The sequence below is a fragment of the Pseudopipra pipra genome, chromosome 2 (assembly GCF_036250125.1).
Source record: "Pseudopipra pipra isolate bDixPip1 chromosome 2, bDixPip1.hap1, whole genome shotgun sequence".
In the NCBI taxonomy this organism is placed as follows: Eukaryota; Metazoa; Chordata; class Aves; order Passeriformes; family Pipridae; genus Pseudopipra; species Pseudopipra pipra.
The window spans coordinates 78,715,796-78,734,885 of NC_087550.1; the positions used below are offsets into that span (position 1 = coordinate 78,715,796).

The 19,090-nt window shown below is 38.7% G+C and overlaps 1 protein-coding gene across 10 annotated transcripts in view; it reads left to right on the top strand.

Annotated features, from left to right (window-relative positions):
• FARP1 (FERM, ARH/RhoGEF and pleckstrin domain protein 1) overlaps positions 1-19,090 on the top strand; it is a 205,626-nt gene that overhangs the window by 136,526 nt on the left and 50,010 nt on the right. For all 10 annotated transcript variants that reach the window (XR_010428419.1, XM_064646056.1, XM_064646063.1 and 7 more), the window contains exons 3-9: positions 532-636; positions 5,394-5,436; positions 6,589-6,667; positions 9,103-9,200; positions 14,461-14,575; positions 15,704-15,851; positions 18,563-18,658. Coding sequence is in view for 9 of the 10 variants with exons in the window: in XM_064646056.1 (XP_064502126.1) it covers positions 532-636; positions 5,394-5,436; positions 6,589-6,667; positions 9,103-9,200; positions 14,461-14,575; positions 15,704-15,851; positions 18,563-18,658 (684 nt within the window). In the remaining variant the exon portion in view is untranslated. The remainder of the gene's footprint in view (positions 1-531; positions 637-5,393; positions 5,437-6,588; positions 6,668-9,102; positions 9,201-14,460; positions 14,576-15,703; positions 15,852-18,562; positions 18,659-19,090) is intronic.

The following is a 19,090-nucleotide window of genomic DNA, read 5'->3' on the forward strand; positions in this document are numbered from 1 at the left end:
GGGTAAGCCCATACGAAGTCAGAACCCATGACTTGAGCCTGTTGCAGATCAAGAGACATCCAGCAACCCCTCAGTCCCTGGTGTTTGGTATGATAGGCCTGTCAGTGGATGTTCTGGTTTCATTATGTTGTACACAGATGTACATAGCACCACCTGACATGGTTTGAAGGGACATGGGATGAAATAACTATCCTGCAAAATTCACAGTAGAAATTAGCCTTGGCAGACATAAGAGAACTATATCTCAAGTCCCTCTTCTTTACTTCTTCTATTTCATGGTATTTTTCCCTCAAAAATAAAAATGCACTAAAGATGGATTCAGAACTGCCATCCAGGGATGGATGGATATATTCTGTAGCTTTAAAACTGGTGTAATTATTGTCAACTGCCCTGTGGCTATGGTTGTAATATTCACTGATTTTGTAAACAGTTTCGGCTGTGTTGTTTGCTGAATAATTTCTTAGCATAATAATTTTTCTTCCACTAATTAAAAGCATCTTTGTAACTCTAGGCTTTGTTTTCTTCTTATAGCAAAGAGCTCCAGGGAAAGTCTTGCATGATGCTGTTTGCAACCACCTGAACCTTGTCGAAGGCGACTACTTTGGCCTTGAATTTCCAGATAATAAAAAGATGATGGTATGTAAATGGATTAATTTTCATCTGGTTTTCATTTGCATACACACTGTATTCTCTCCTTTTGCTCCTTACTTGAAAGATATGTTTAATCCTCAATCTCCAAAAGGAAAAGGACTTTTTAAAAAAAAAATTCTTGCCTACTGGAGTTGAAGAAATGTTTTTAAAACCTAATTGCTCCTGTCAGACTTCATCTGTGTTGAAAATAACAGCCAATTCAGACACAAGTTTGGAAAGCATTTTGTTTTTATAAGTTGCTGTAGAGAAGCCAAAGGCTGGACTGTTGCAAGCCTCAACTCTTGATTTTACAGTCCTGCTTGATTTGGAGTGCAGAAATGATCTTTCTCCACTGACAGAGAAGTTGCAATGACTGTGACAGAGTTCATGAAAAACATTTTGGGGCAAGAAACGGGATAGATAAAGTATGACAAGGTTAGTAAAAAGGAAAGAAAAACCAGAAACCCCAAATAAATTGATGGAAGTTTTATCTCGGGGGCTGTGTGGCGCAGTCAGGTGTCCTGGTCCTGACACTCTGGACTCTGGAGATCAGCTGCTGGCAACATTCAGGCATTGCACTAACAGTATCATCTAGCAGAGAAAGCTAGAGGCTAATGATTCTTAGCCTTTAATGACTTTCTTTTTGAAGTTTGTTTTACTTTAGACTTACTTGTGACCTACTGGCATCTGTGCTAGTTATCTGAATTGCTTTACCAGTACATTCTGATGTACAATGGATTTCATGCCTGTTGGGTGGATTTTGCACCTGTAGCCTGGCTGACCTAAAGGAGGTGAGTTTGGGCAATTAGAAAAAAAAAAAATCTGTTCTCTGTCCATTTAGTTAAAATATGCATAAGGAGCAATATTTCTTAATGAAATAAACTGTAGCAATCTCTTGTCTGTCATGGTCTAGTGCAGGCGTATCATATCATGGCTAGGCTTCGCGAACAAAGTTTTGGGAAGGGCTCTACCCACGTTTGCTACAAGTGTACTGGTGGCTAAAGAGGCCAATGCGAGACAGACAAGATCGGTTGCAAAAGGCACAGCAGAAAGACTTCTTGGATGGTATCGGCAGGATGCGATTCTTTCTGCATTGTCTTTTCGGTGGGATCCTGCGTGCGTTCTCAAAAGAAGCAGCAGTATTATGGATTGTGTGTCTCCAGACCTCCCGATTGGAGGCCAGGGTAGACCAGCAATGAAGACTAATGTGGCCAAGGCTGAGATGTTGAGTACAGGCATAGACAGTAGTCAACAGACATTAAAACTGAACACTAGTGGTCATATTGATTCAGGTTAACTGTAATTAAATAGGAAATTTAAAAAAATGGATGTTAATCTTTAGAAGTCATCTGCTTCACAGTTTGCTCTTGGAATTACATGAAATAGTTTACTAGAAAGTTTAGTATTCTGCCGGATATCTTTGGCTAATGCTTTAGGTAACTTGAGAGCTTAACATAACTCTTCAAAACAGTGCAACTGTACAGTACTATTACAGCAGAGGGTTTGCTTAGTCATGTTAATAATGACATACTGCCATTGCTGATGTATGTATGTAAAAATGAAACTAATTCTAACATTTATTGTATATACAGTTGCTTTTTAGTTTTCTAGAAAGTAGAGAAGGTCATTTGATCAACCTTCTCTGCTTCATAGGTCATTAAGTTTCAAATGGATGACTCTCTGTGTTTTGCTCTGAGACCTCAAGTAAACAGTTTTCAGTCTTGTGAAAACAGAACCCTTTATTTGCTTGAGGCAGAATACAGGAGAGATCGAGGTGCTGCCACTGCCTGAAGCTCTTGCAGTGGCAGGAACTGACTGGTTGGAAATGTGTCCGGACAGTCACAGCGGGGAAGACGTGGTTCTGATGAAGAGGAAGGTGGAAAAAAACCCCTAAAGCTATTGCCAGTTTGACCTGAAGGAAAATAGCTCCATGCACTGAGCATGGTAACTCACCTGGCCCCTACTCTCGGGAAAGAAAATACTAGCCAAATATCTGAGAGCACTGGTCTACATTCTTGCTGGTTGTTCCAGTCTTTACTTCTGAAAAATGGGGAGATAGCACAAGCCTTGCCCACATCCAGTCAGCTGTGCCCCAAGAATTGTGAGATTCAGTGGAACGAATACCTTCAACTACCTGAAAGCGACTCACAGAAACTCTGAACCAGAAGATTTGATTACGAATTGTTGTTTCAATGTGGAACAGCCCTCTGAGGGTATTATTTACACTTAAATTGTTGTAACCAGTTTATATGATGCAGTTGAGGTGAATGTTCCTGTGGGATTTAACATTTTCTGAGCTTCATAATGGCCATAATGTAGAACTCAAACACTGTGCAAATAAAAAAAATTGCAGTTAATAGTGTGCCTGAGAAATAAAACACACATGCTTATTTTGCATTCATATCATCTGAACAGAATGAGTTGCTTTTCCAATGTAGAGTGCAATGTAAAAGGAAAAATAAATATTTAGAGTGTATTTATTTGGATGTAATCATATGTACATGAAGTCATATATTCACAGTTCAGCTGTGCTTATTTCAACATGCAAGGATCCACACCTCATATCTGACATATTGACAGTTGTATGTCAAGATACCTGGCAGATGTGTACATTCAAGCATACCATGCTTGTAGCAGACAAGATCTGCTGAAGATGGGAGGGTCTGAGGGCTGCACTTCCTGCTGGGACAAGGAGAAATGAGGCACTGTTGCCAAGCTTGGGGTTTCACAGAGTTTCATCACACTTGATGTCTGCCCCAACTCTCCAGCTGCTGAAATCTGGTCATCATTGTGGAATGCCGGCCTTCATTTAACAAATAAATAATCTAGCCTCTGTAGTTCTGGAGAAAATTGAAAACATAAATCTTAATTGAGTCCTCACATTAATTTTCATTTCCAGTTTATAAACCAGTCTCAGATTCACAGTGTTAGGATACAGTGTGGGAGTTGCATGATGCGTAAGTTTTGATTCCTTGGGTTTGGTGACAGTGGTAACATCTTTGTTTTGGCTCACATTTCTCTCTACACGCATTCAATACATGCATTTGTAGTATCCAGCAGTCTATCCAAGGATGTTATACCTTGCTTGTAGGATGACTGGGAAAGTAAAGAAAGGAATGATGCACTTGTGTGCTCATGCTGTATCATAAACTCCCTCTGGGGAGAAGGGAGATTTATCTTTTTTTAGTGTCAAGTAAACTATATGACTCCCATAATCTTGCAAATTGACTATTTCATATTTGATATGTCATTTTTCTAACTAAACTTGGCAAAGTCCCTGACCTTGGTTGCAGATTATGTGCGTGCAAACTTTCTGAAACAAAAGAGTTTTAAGTTATTGAAGTGTCAGAGTGATTTAGAACCAGTTTAACATGTGATAAATACTGCGTTTCTGTTCTTGGATAACCAAGTTTCTTTAGCCTCTGGAAAAAAAGAAAAACACTTTCCTAGACTGAGAAATGTAAGAAGAATTCAAGCACTCATATTAGGAATGATAAAAATATCACACAGCATTGGAGCAGTTATAGCAGCAATACAGGCCTGTTCTTGTCTGGCTTCTCAGGTGATTTTAGAAAATTGATATTTTGAGTATGTTTCAGTCTCTGCATAATGTAAAATTATTAAAGGTCAAAGAAGTAATAATTTTAATACATACTGTTTTTCTAGAGGAAGACTCAGTTAATTTGTTTTTTAATGGCTTTGACCTTTGTGATGGTTCTTCCACAAATTCCAGATATCTGCAAGGGAGGCCCTGTGCAATTTAGTGAGATAACAAAATGCAAATCTTGGGCATAGGTAGTTAGTTACCAGCTGAGAACTGTGAGCTGTCACACTTCTCCAGGTCCTGTGAATCATCTGGCTTTTACCTTCTGCTTTCTGTAATGTTTTGTCTAGGACGTTCTGATTTGAGACTGCAGGATGTGGATTTAAGCTCTTAAAACTATAATTCCACCTGCTACTTCCCTTTTGAAAGCTGAAGGAAAGACCCATACACTGTCCTGGAAAATGGGTTGTTAAAAAACATATGAAACTGAACTATATGCAGAAGTTACACTGTCCCCAGTTAAGAAAGTCTGGGCCTGAGCTTCCTGGCTTTATAAAAAAGAGAAAATTTTTCCACAAATCGAAAGTAAGCTTTCTCCCACCCTCGTGCTGTTGTCTGCATCACACCTGAGAGGACATTCCTCCCACAGGTGGGGAGAGGGAGGCTCCTTTATCTTCGTGGAGCCAAGCAAGGGAGCTCCATATTTATGCCCAGACCTCACAGCAGGGCTCCTGTTGGGTCCCCAAAACCAGGAGGCTGCTGCTTTCTTGTTTCTCTATTTGCCCAACGTTCTTGACTCAAAGGCAAGCACCATCCCCTTTCACTTACCTTTCTCAAAATTAATTAGGATGAGGACCACAATGACGGTATAGGACTGTCTTTTTCTATACTCCTATTTTCAGTTGTTCTTTCCACAAAATTAATGGTTCCTGACCAAATGTGCTGATGTGTTGATGCCTGAGACATGTGAGGGGTAGATTTCCTCACTGTTTCCCATCTCTCTGAATCTGTACTGCTTCAAAAGCTGTGCCAATTAACAATGCCAGTTCCTGAGCATCTTCCAGAGTTTTAGGGAGAAAATCCACTGTGTATAATTAAGGAAAGCATAATGACCACACTGGAAAAAAATACATATGCAGCTGATAATCTAAGTAATGCAATTAAAAATGCTCCTCTAGTAGTTTGTTCAGAGGTGATAACCACCTTCTTTTGTTTTCAGGTGTGGCTTGATCTTTTGAAGCCTGTTATGAAACAGATTAGAAGTAAGTATTTCCTTGTTGACATTTCTTTCCTTAGTCTGAGAGTATTTGAATAAATTAGGACTCTGTCAGTTGCAATCTTTAGCTTCTAAACTTTCTTCACTGAATTTTTTTTGGATTCTTTTTTTTTCTGATCTGTCCTTAAGAGATGTACTCTGCATGATGTGAAGTTATGTCACATGAACATATGAAGGGGCTGACCCTGTAGGAGGCTGAAGTTTAGTCAGTCACTAGAAGAGGCACTGGTGGCAGTGAAGGTAACAATTTTGTAGAGAAAAATTTAGTACAGTAAAAGAAGGCTTAAAGGAAGCATACGTTGCTGACAGGTAGCAGTAATTGGGATAGAAAAAAAAGAACACAAAGATGTTACTACTGGGAAGGAGCTAGCAGATGTATTACAACATCTGTATTGCTGTGGGACCTGAAACTATTAGAGATGAAGAGGAGGGAACAGTTGGGATAGGGCCTTCAGGAGAAGTTATGGTGTGTGGTGGGAAAGGATAGGAAATTGTAGATAGCCACCAGCTCTGGAGAGAGTAGAAGTGAACAGGAAAGGTTTTGGTTATTTTGTTTCTCTATCAAATATCAGACAAGTTTTTAATTTATTGAGCTTTACTATTGAGACTTAAGTTTTCCTAGGTGCATCTCTGGTGGTGTTAGTCCGAGTGTATGGTCTGGCACCTGTCCCTCTCACACAATGAAGATGCATTGTTTCTTTTGTCACTGGTCGTACTTGCAAAAGTTGGAACAAATGTGCTGCTGTTAAAGTGGAAATAATAATTTGTTAATGACCTTGAAAAATAGAGTGTATTTGAAAAATACGCTTGAAAAATAGAGTGTATAATTATCTCTCTCCTGTTCCAGAGCAAGGAAAATAGACACACATAATATATTTTATTGGATTCACTCATGTAATTACTAAAAACAGACTTGGTTTTAGGAGAGTAGCCCTTGACGAAGCTACTGTTCTCTTTTATTGTGTGTAAATTTTATTGGGCAGTCTCTAAATATCCTGCATACTAACAAAGGACAGGAGGTTAACATGTCTGTACGCACTGCAGATTACATGAATCATCCCTTGTACATCATTGTGGATAATAAAATTTGGCCAGCATGTTACTGATGTTTACTAACTTCCTTTGACATTTCCCCTAGGACCGAAGCATGTTGTTGTAAAATTTGTGGTAAAGTTCTTCCCACCTGACCACGCTCAACTGCAGGAGGAACTGACAAGGTTAGTAGCTGCATGACTATTCTTTCTTGCTAAATCTCTGATGGACAGAGGGGAAAACATGGAATTTGAGATGAACGGGTGAGGATCGATGACTGCCTCTTTGTATTAGCTTGATACAATTTGTCCCAGCCTTGAATGCACCTGAAAAAGGAGGCCCTAAGATTCAGTTGCAGTTCACGCTGAGGGGTTCTGCAAAGTGTGTGAGTCCTTTACCTCCTTGGATTTGAAGTCCGAGGAAAGCTTTACTACACTCCAAGAGAAGTCAGTTTGGCAACAGAGTTCTCTAAGCCCCTTTGGCAGTGGTGTTGGAAAGGACCTGACTTAGTCATGTATTGGCAGCCTGGATCACCCTTCTGCTGAGGGACACCTGTGACTGCACTCGTGTTTGGGATAGAGCAGTTTTACATGAATTGCTAATTTACAGCAGCATTGAACCCTATTTGTAGAGCCAACACACATGCCAAAGGTTTGCACAGATGAAAGTGTGACTTTGGAGACGGAGAAATAGAAAGGAAAAGGAATAGAATGAAAAATAAGAGGAAGGTAGAGATAGATACACACACATGTAGACAGAGTACCTTAAAGGTGTGTTTCTTTTCACTGCATTTCAAAAACTTCATTGAACCTCTGAATTTCACACTGCTTTGGCACAAAGAGTTGTATTCCTCTGTGAGTAAATATGTATATGAGGGACCTGTTAAGGTTCTTTATCACTAAGAGGTCCTTCCTTTATGGTCAGAAACATTGTTTTGTTGCAGTATTTCTTCACTGCAACTTTTCATTTATTTTTCTGGTTAACAGTATTATAAATTACACATTTCCATTTTCATTCAGTACTTTCACTATTATTTTTTATTTTCAATCTTCTCACAAGACAAAGTCCTCTTTTACAAAGAGCTCTGGTGTCCTTATGACTTGCATTATAGAGAACAAGTCCACTTTTGTGATGTTCACTTTTTATCTTTGTCATGTTTTATTTTGAAATAGAGCATTGGAATGGAAAAAAGTAAATTATTGATATCACTTTAAGGCCTGAAAAGAGAAAAGTAGAAATGTGGGGTAGGGAGAAGGAATATTTACTTGAAAGATTGAATAAAAAGAATAAAGGGATGAATGGAAACTCACAATGTGATGTTATTAATGAAACATTTCTGTTTCCCAGTAGATGTTCTGCATATCAGATGCTTAGTATGTGAACTATAAATTGATTTTTGGTGATCTCTTTCTGCATCTGAAGATGTGCCTCTGAATCCTAATGACTTTTGTTGTTAGATTTTACGTATTTATGCTTAGGGACTTGAGTATATGTACACAGCAGTGTGCAGGATGTGAAAGCATTATCCACAGGGAACTGCTTCATGACTTGAAGAAGAGAATATAGCATTTTTGAGCCATATTCTTCTCCCAGGGTGAATTTTTTGGGTAGGCAGATGTCTGCAGGTTTCAAAAGGACGTTATGTAAATCTGCTGTATTATTTCAGTACGTACATACACAGTACATTTCCATACTCCTCAAATCAGCTTGCCCCTTTTATTTCATGTACCTACATCTCATCATTCAGAAATTCACTGTTCAAATGAGAGCTTTTCACTGAACTTATTAAAATCTAGTCCTATTAAAACTGTTGAGATGCTATTGTGAGTTCTCCAGAGGAGCTGCTGTCTTTGGAAGGCTCGTTAAGGTGTCTGACCAGTTCAAGTTTCATATCAGCTGTAGGAGAAATGCCTGTTGCTGGATCTTTTCTTTTTAAGGAAGAATTGGATACTGAGTGGAACTAAGACATTCAATTTTTGTTGAAGCAAGAAGAATTTAAATGTTGAAATCATGTCATGAACACAGGTTGTCTCTGTACTTAACTATCAATGTAGAATTGCCCTACGTGGCCAGTGGTTTGGAGGCAATGTTTAAAAGGGCTGATACATGACCGTGCAGGTAATAGAGCCACAGAGGTGTCAGAACAAGCTAGAGTTGATTCATCAAGGTTTTGTGCATCATTTCCTGATGAGTGTCAAGGTGGAAGTTTGCAGTTCTCTTTATTCTACAAGAATCAGCTGATACCTCTAAATCACTGATGTATCTGTCATTTCTTCATAGTTAAAACCAGCTGCATTATCTAGGATTGCTTGCTGTGTTGCTGAGTACCTAATAGCTGTCACGTTTGCTTCCACTGTCATATCTCATTGCTCTAGTTCCAAGGGAGGGAAGAAGAGAGATATATCTTGGTTCTGCAAAGCAGACACTGTGTATGACTCTAATGGCAGTAATACACTGTCTGTTGTGTTTTATTTAGCCTCTAAACTTAGGTAATTCTGATCACTTCTGTAGATTCCAAAAAGTGTAAGGAACACACAGTCAAAGCCAGAGGTGGTGTTGAAATAATTTATCCTCTTTCCTTCCTGCTTTGTGTAGCTCTTTGTTCATGTTTGTTTTGCAGGTACCTATTTGCGTTGCAAGTGAAGCAGGACCTGGCACAGGGAAGGCTAACATGTAATGATACCAGCACTGCCCTCCTAATCTCACACATAGTACAGTGTAAGTTCCCATTTTTCTTCTTTCCAGAAGGATAAACCGGATGACTGGTTGAACATGCTTTGCAGGGTTATCTGCTACTAGCTGCTGTAGGGACAGGCTTAAGCCGTATGGACAATTTATTGTACTTGGGTATGATATTCAAATACAGATAATTTACTCTTTCAAATAAAGAAGAGCTTCTGGACATTGGATTTGCATTTTTAAAGCACTGCATTCGATAGGCTGGAAAAGATAATTTGAAAAGTACACTTTGCAGGCCATGACAAACAGGTTGAATTCTTCTGAATTCCTGTTTTATTATATTTTGCATCATTTCAGCAGAGCTTTCGAATTCCTGGAGATCTGTATGCTGTCTAGAGAATGTAGTAAATAAACATGCTTAGAATGCCAGACTAAATCACAGTCCTGATGGGGAAGAAAACAACAACACATTTTAAGCCTTTTTTTTTTAATAGCAAAATACGTGCAATAGGACAGTTCAGTAGAATCATACATTAACTTTATTCACCACATCAAAGCTTCTTTTAGCTTCCACATCACTTTAAAGACAGTGTATGTTTTCCATTTCAAGACTTTATGGATACTCATCTTGAGAACAACATTTGGAAAAAACCACCTAGTAGCAAGTATAATGATTGTAATCGACATTGTTTTGAATGGTCATTGTACAACTCAGTATTGCATATTTCCACTGTAATGCTGTTGTATGGAAATTACAGTCAACAAAGACATTAGGAAGCTCTTTAAAGATGAACAGATAAATCTCATGATCCTTTGTCATAGTCTGTTAGAGCACTAGGCCATTTTCTCATCAACTGTTGTTGGAAAAGAAGGCTCTCTATTTGCCATGATCATAATTGCACAGTGTGACTGATTAGCAGTAAGAAGCTGTGAAATTCTGTATTTCTCATTCTGTTTTAAATCTGAGTATTTCTGCAGGACAAACTTAAAAAAAAAATCTTTGACTAGCGAGTTTTTTGTCTTTTAGTTTTTCCTGTTATGGCATCCAGCACCAGAAAGAACTGTTGTTCTTTCCTTGGTTAAGCTAGTTCTAACTTACTTTCTTTTCAAGAGAAAAAAAATGTCTTGATCATTTGGGGAAATTGAGTCTCATTTGCTGTACTACATTCTAGGATGTTGAGTTTTCCTACTAAAGGTCTGTGTACCAAAGAAAGACATTGAGGAGAGGACCCTAATGCATGTGTCTCTCTTAATTTGAGGTATTGGTTCATGGTCATCTTCTCTTGAGCTCTTATACTTTATATGTATTGTTTTTCTTATGACCTCTACTTAGATTCTATTTCATGTCTTACTCATACCTTATTAATTAATCAAGTTCTTCAGTGAACCATTTACAGCTCTGAACTGCTCAAGTGCAACAGCTGGCTTGTTTTCCTAAAGCAAGAGCATAAGAGGATAAAAGACAGGATATTCTTTCGCCTTTACAAGCTGCCCATTTCTCTTCTCTCCACAGTTAAACTCAAATTTAATTCCATGTTTTTTCACAATTCCTCCATTCCCCTGACGCTCCAATGCAGACTGGTGAGAAGCACTCATTTCTAGGTGTGTAAAAATGGCAAGTCATCACCATTGCTCTTGTGCTACTCCAATGCATTATGCTGTTGGATTAAATAATTTTCCATGGTTGCTGGAAGTGATCATGATGCATTTGAAACTCTCTGTACTTCTTTGTCCCTTTTACTCACGAGCTTGAGGTGCAGAATGATTCTGAATTGGGATTTTAGGAATCAAGTAGTACTCTCCTTAGAGGGAAAGCAAGGTAAGTAACTTCTGCATTCAAAAATGGTGGTTTTTCATCATTTCAGAAGAGAGGCAACAGATTCATCATGCAGAAGTGAGATAGTTTACACAGAATCTGAACTTCCACTTTGGGCAGAGGGATGTTCTGCCTCATGTTGCACCTGCAGTGCTTCCCCTTGCCGTTTCCTGACTGCAAGCTGGATATTTTTTTTATTTTTTATTTTTTTTTCTGTTTATGATTTTTCCCCCTCCCTTTTTTTGCGTAGTAGAGGTTTTCTAGAAACCTCTGCTAGAAGTTTGTGACTGTCTTTTTTATTTATCCATCTTGTGTCTCATGAACATTTTTCTGTGAGAATTTTATCTGGTAGGAGTCTATAGCTGTATCCTACCCACATGGCTGTCTTTATTTATTTTCTCTCTAGCTTATTATTCAGTAGCAAAAGAAATATTATGTATTTGTCTGCAACAAAAATAAAACTAAAGAGATGATAAGAGTAATGATATCAAAGTGGAAGGATTGAGAATGCAGGTTAGTTACTGCGTGTCTTAATGATGTTGTGTCAATGAGTGGTTTCCATGGGAAATATCTGATTCCAGGAGGGCCTTACATTATGTATACAAGCTCGTGTCAATGTTGTAGACTGCTATTTATCATAAACTCATAATATGACAGCAAATAGATTTCTGCTAAATTAACATGTATATTACAGGTTGAAATTTATATTTGAAACATTCTATTTTAAAATACCTTAAAAGCATTGTAGAAAATGTTAGAAGTGAGAGGACACTTTGATACTGCAAATGATGCAGTACAGCAAGCGTGTGAATTTAAGAAGATGGACTGACCATGAGCCAAAGGTGTGCCCAGGTGGCCAAGAAGGCCAGTGGTGAACTGGCTTGTAGTAGTGTGGCCAGCAGGACCAGGGCAGTGATCATCCCCCTGTACTTGACACTGGTAAGGCTGCACTTTGAATCCTGTGTTCAGTTTTGGGCCTGTCACTACAAGAAAAATATTGAGGTGCTGGAACACATACAAAGAAGGACAATGGAACTGGTGAAGGGTCTGGAGCACAAGTCTTATGAGAAGTGGCTGAGGGACCTGGGAGTGTTTAGGCTGGAGAAAAGGAGGCTCAGGGGTACCTTATTGCTCTACAACTACCTGAAAGGAGATTGTAGTGAGGTGGGGGTCAGCTTCTTCTCCCAGGTAACAATTGATAAGACAGGATTAGATTAGATACTAGGAAAAATTTCTTCACAAAAAGGATTGTCAAACATTGGAACAGGCTTGGGAAGTTGTTGAGTCACCATCACTGGAGATATTTAAAAGATGTGTAGATGTGGCACTTAGGGACATAGTTTAGTGGTGGACTTAGCAGTGCTGGGTTAACAGTTGGACTTGATGATCTCAGAGGTGTTTTCTAACCTAAGCAATTCTGTGGTTCTGTGATAAGAGAAAAAGAGCTGAAATACAAAGCATTAGACATACCAGAAGTGCTAATGGAGACAGAATACAGCATGGTGTAATGCACTTGCAAGATAAGAGAAAAAGGATCAGCAATGCAAATAAATCTTTGGCTAAATCACATGAAAAGATTTTAAAGAATAGTTACATGTGAGGCTGACATTGTTTACAATATAACTTTGTCTCATTCTAGATGGAGTGCTACTAGAAAGGCATTTAAGTTGGAAAAGGAGGATAAGGAGGACAGTAGGAGGTCAGGGAGAACAAATTCAGAAGTAACTTGAAAGCCAGGAAGATAATTTTCATAATGGATTAGCAGTTGACAAATACTGAGAACATTATAGAAATCATATAGAGGTGAAATAAGTCTTCTCTACTCTTGACTTCGAAGAAAGCCCTACAGAAGGTGTGTTAAGCTCATTTGTGTACATGGCCATATGGGTTATGAACTGCATTTTAAAGAATCCAGGCCCATGTTATTTGACGTGTTGCAAACTTAGGTGGGTTTATGGCTTCATTAAGAACAGAAACTTGCCTTTGAGTCAGAATTATAAACAACCCTAAAGATTTGTGATTCTGGGATGAGTAAAACTGGATGGAGGGAGCTGTTTCTGATGGGCACAAATGGGACAACTTTTAAAAGCAGAATTCTCAAATATTCTGTAGTACTTCTGCTGTCTCGAGGAATGATTGAGAGCAGATGGGGTGAATGAAGGGGTGGAAATCAAACAGTCTCAGTTATCAACTCTTTTGCACCTATGACCTTCAAAATATAAAATGTCATCATGTGCCTGCAGGCAGTTTGGGTCAAAAAGCTGCTGCTCTGTCATTCACAGATGCTTTCGTTCTTCATCTTCAGTGCCTACAGGAGGCTATTCTTCCCCTCTGCATTTGCAGGTACCTCTGATTCCAGGCAAATGTTTGTCAGAAATCACCCACAGTGTTTTAAACATAATCTGAAACCTTCCCTTTTTCTAAATCAACCTGTTTTGGACAGAACTGGATTAAGGGTTCATTTATGTAGGCAGAATGAGTGAGGATGAAGCAGGTGTATCTGAGCTTGGTTCTGTGATATCCCAGGTCAACTGTGCAACAATGTGTCTGACTGCAACCTGCATTTAATTTGAAGGCACTGTATTTTAATTTCACTGACGTTACCAAGGTAGCAGCCTTTGTTGCAGTGATGTTGCTATTACTCCATCGGGTTTGCAGGCAGAAGCTGCTATGCCTGTTTGGTGAAAAAACCAATAGCAGGATTTTCAGAGGCATTCCAAGAATAGCAAGCAATAAGATAGTAATTTGGCACCCACACATAGATTGCCTGTCCCTCACCCCCCCACACCTGCCAAAAAGAGGAAATCTCATTGAATGGGCTGAAAAATGGAAGGTGGGTGTGACATACTGTTGCACACACAGTGTTGAATAACTGCAGCAGATGGGAGAAGGTTTGAGGAGGAGGGAGACAGAATGTGTCTCAAACTGCTGCAGAATTAGAGGAAGACAAATGTTTCATAACCCCATAAGATGGAATACAAGCCTGCATTCAAACAAGCAAACAGAAACATCTTTCAGATTTTCCCTCAAAGATTACGGTGTGGGACTTGGGCCTGGGGAGGAAGCTTGTGCTTGGCTCCTCCATGGAAAGACACCTGAGCATCATGAGTGTGACAGAGATGGATGAGTTCTGCTGAACTAGTGCTGGCCTTCCTGTTACCCCTGCCCTTATCCTGCACACAAGTCAAGGTAGCACTGATGGCTTCATTTGTTCCGTTGACATCCAACCACTATTTATTTGGTTATGGGAGATGGAGGGAATCCTTGGACTTCTTCTCATGTGTCAAATACTAACACAGGGGAGAAGGGAAGTCAAGTGTGGTTGATAATGCAGGGGGAATATGAATTTTAAAACTGTGACACGGCATACAAGAAACTGTTTGCTTCCCTGCCCTCTTCCAACCTGTCTGGATCTTTTGTATGGACCAGATTATTCAGATTTCATATAGCGTTTTAATAGACTGTTCTTAAAATTCTCCATAGCTGAGATTGGGGATTTTGATGAAACCATAGATCGTGAACACTTAGCGAAGAACAAGTATATACCTCATCAAGAAGCATTAGAAGACAAAATCATAGAATTTCACCGTAACCACATGTAAGTTTTTTTGTTCTTTTTGTTGGCCTTCTTTTCCTGTAGAGTAGTTCTAACTGTAAGTGTATGCTAGATCATAAGTACAAAAGAGATTTGGATTTCAGAGTTTCTCAAAGGTTGCTTCTCAAAAACTGTTAAAGCCCATGAACTTTCGGAAGGTTACTCCTTCCTTTCTCCCATCATCATAACAAGATGTTTAAAGTGCAATTGATTTGATATTCATTCAAGCATGCTGTTATTTTACAGTCTATTTCATACAAAATGCTTCACTGCTGATTTTGTGCAGGTATGATTGCAAGTCACGACTGATCAGTCAGGCACTTCTGACAGTAGTCCTTTGGTTTCAAGGACACTGAATGTTGCGTTTTCACCTTTATGTGCTGTATCTAGAGATGAGTGAAGAAGGAGTTTAATGATAGTTTTATGAAAAGCACATAGCACTTGAAGAATTAGGGATTTGGGGGAATAGAATTCAAGATGATGATGCAAATTGGTATCCAGCGGGAATAAGGTGGTTAACAGAATTACAAATAAGGCATAGAAAGGTACTTTTTTGCTGTTCAGAACACTTCAAGAGTTGAACAGTTTTATTTTTTAAGCTAGATTGAATTATAGATGAGTGGTAGTAATTTCTATAGCAGTAATAATCAAGTTTTGCATATTTTCATCACAAAATTAATGCTTCCCAACATTTATAGTAAGATTTTCATGCCTTCTGTTTGCTTTCATTTTGGTATTACATTCACTTTTACAATGAACAACATCCTTACACGCTTCCATTCATCGATTTTTTTGGTTTGGAATACAGTATATTTTCCAATGGAAAATAGAAAGGGAGGCAGTAAATTCTGTTAAAGTTAGCGGTTCAAAATCTAACTGTATCCGGTGTCTCAGAGTTGGAGCAATCAAAATTTATAATAGACTGTAAAATCAGTATGTTCTTGGTATTGGTTTAGACTAAGTTGTTGTTCTACTTGATGTAAGGCTGGGGGCATAATAAAACCATACAGATATTATACCTCTGACAGTTTTCAGTCTCTTTGATCAAATCTCTCTTTTTTCTCTGAGTGACCTTTTGATCTCTATTAAAAGGTGTGACAATTTGTGTTTTTTCTCGTTTTCTTTCTCAAGGGGACAGACACCAGCAGAGTCTGACTTCCAGCTTTTGGAGATTGCCCGTCGGCTGGAAATGTATGGAATACGCTTGCATCCAGCCAAGGACAGGGAAGGGACAAAAATCAACCTGGCTGTGGCCAACACAGGCATTCTGGTGTTTCAGGTTAGAGCTGCTCAGGATGTGATTTTGTACTGCATAAAGCAGAGAGATTTCTGACAGCAGTAAGAATTTAGGACCTCAGCCACGTGTCTGGTTGGAAAAATTCAGGAACTTCCAAATTTTTTCTGACAATGACCTTAAATGTGTTATAGCTGCATTAGGTCCTTTACTTCCAGGGACTCTTACCTTATTTGCATGCACAGTGCAGAACTCCATCTGCATCCACAACATGCTGTTCAAGGTGCAAACTGATCCATAGCTCACCCTTTCAAGTTGGTCATGCTCCTACACCTTCTCCATATAGGAGAAGGTAGGTCTTGCAGTCATGGTGCAAACTAAATGGGTGTGAAGCAGAGACAAGTAAAACAACAGACAGTTGGAATACATGGAAAAGGATGAAGGTAATGCATTGTGAGCTCTCTGTAGTGTTACTTTGTCAGAGCTTTTACAATTTTCTTCACCAGCCTTGGCCATTGTACCTTTGCTGAATCTATGAATCTTACTTCTTTCCCTTAAAGATCCAAAGTATTTCCCTTCTATTTCTTTCCTCTCCTTTCCTACTCCAGCCAGTCTAGTAAATGTTCATGAAACATCATTAGTAAATTTATGAAATTCTTGTTCTGCAGTTCCCCTTAGACAAATAACAAATTGGGCTTTTACAGTTGTGAAAGTACAGGTAGTCAGCTGGTGTAAACTACTTCCACTTCAGATGCATACTACTTAACCTCAGTCTGTGTTAAAAACAGTCAACTGTTCTTTAAAATGTCCCTTATGCAATTTTCAATAAAGGCAATTCATTTTATTTGACTATAATTAAAACAGTAGTGTTTCCAACCTTATAAAGTACTTTGAGACCTTTCATAGAGAAAAATAACAGCAACAAACAAACCCAGAAATGTCTGACGCAAATGCTCTGAGTTCAAAATTTAAAAAAAAACCCAAACAAACAGAAAAAGGCAGCAAAATAAATAAAAAAAACCAAACTGATAACTAAATGTGTTGCTAGTAAAACCCCAAAACTGAAGCATAGATTGAAACATGGGAATGATGCCTAAAAATCTTTAGGCATCAAGAACACTAAGATGTTGTTAAAAATTCCCATAACTCAAGTAATTATATGTTCAGGCCCGTCCCCTGCTCTCCCACTGTATTTTCATGAGGTGAGCTCATGAATTGCCAAGCCTTATAAATTAAGACTGTTTCACAAGGTGAAAGTATGTGTCCACGCAAAACAGCATGGACTTCACTGAGTCCCAGCAGACAACTGGGATCCTTCTGTAAAGGTGTAGCTGCGGGTTGAAGGCCAAAGGCTTGATTTGTCAAGCTCTAAAAGTCAGTCATCTCTTCTTGACCTAATGTGTTTGTGACTTTCAAAACAATTTTGATTTGTTTTGTTTTGTTTTTAAAGTTTCTGAAGATCTTGGAAATTTTACTGCATCAAGATCCTTGACTGAATGCTGAAAAGGAAGTCAGGCTCTGACCTGCTGGAGTCTGCCCAGCAATTGGCTTCTGTCAGTAGGCTTAGGGCTTCCTTCAATCACTTGATAGGTCAAGAGCCCTAAGTTCATGTTTTTATTTTGGATATAACTGATAGAAATTGAAATATGAGGATCTCATTAGAATGATCTCAATGAAAATAAAGGTTCACTCACAAATGGCATAAGCTGTAGTCAGACTTATTTTAAAGCCTGCCATTTATTTAGAAATCAGTGTCAGTGCTGCTGATTATTCTGAGGAGATTAATTATGTGATCCTTAGACAGCTGGTTGACTTAGCAGAGATCATTACGCTGTCATTACTCCTACAGCCGTCTGGTAATGGCGCCTATATCAGCGTGGGTTTCTGCATTTAGCAATCCTGTAGTAGTTCTCTGAAAGTTCTGTGCTGTGCTGTGGGTATGTTTGTATTGAAGTTTTTACTGAACAAATGGCTGTAATGAATATTTAGAAATGATACCTCCAGTACCTGCTAACACAGATTAAGAATGAAACTTCGGGAGGGTAGGGGTTAATGGTGCAGTGGGTGGGAGTTGGAGTATTATGAAGATAATTTCTCTCTTGCTGTTTGCTTATGATTGTGGTTGCTTTTTCCAGAAAAGCATTTTGTGACTCTTCAGAGACAAGTAATTTGTTTAGATTTCTTTTGCTTCTGGTACTCCCTATGAAAGGTCAAAATACTTGCAGTATTTTGTACTTCCAATGCAAAACGTGCAGTTGCTTGTTTCCACAGTTAAGTAATATTTAAAGGGATATTTATTTTGCCCTGTAGACACACAAAGAGGGAGGAAATTACCTCATCAAAATGAAGTGACATGTGCCTGGATTCCCTAGATTATCTGTAGCTGGTGGAAAGAGAGTGAGGCACCTTGGGAAGGTGATTTAGTGCACTGAAAATCTGAGTCTGCGTAGTGGCACAATACTGCATCATCTGGGAAACATGAGTCCACCCTGTCTTGTGCAGTGATGCTAGGTTGGATATTTTCACAATAACTCAGTACACCTAGTCCTATATGCAAGAGTTTAACCATAAGTGCCTACCTTCAGATGTGGTAGCAGATGCTTATGTTTTGCATTATCAGAGGATGAATGATAAGAAATATCATCATTTCAAGTAAAGTGAAGAGATGATTAATTCATGACAAGCTTTCTTTAGTGTCTTAGATTTCTTCATTCAGATCTGGAATGATTGAACTCTGCTGGCTTTGTTCCCTGTAGGGTCATACCAAGATCAATGCCTTCAACTGGGCTAAGGTTAGAAAGTTGAGCTTCAAGAGGAAACGTTTTCTTATCAAACTACGGCCTGATGTGAACGTAAGTCCTTGTCAGGAATTGATGAAGCTGACAAAGAGTTATTTGTTAAATTTCAGCTCACAGATCGCACATGGTTTTTATCATGTTCACGAATATATTTTTAAAATTGTTTTTTAATTAATTGCTTATGTTCACTGTTGGTACTGTGCACATCAACCTGGCATCTCAGCTGAGCAGTCCTAGCAAAGGAAATGTAAACTGAATCGGTCATAGTAGAATGTCTCAGAGTCATCTTCTGGGTGTGACTCTGGTACTGTATCATCAATTCTTAAGTTATAGCACGTAAACAACTTCTTCTATTTAATATTCGAACCATTGATTTATCTCTGTCATATTTGTCAATGAAAGGAAATTTGAGCAATAGCTTTGATACTGATAGGCAAATCAGTGATGTCCCAAAGTGGGAAGGATAAGGCCTGTTAAGTTTGAAAG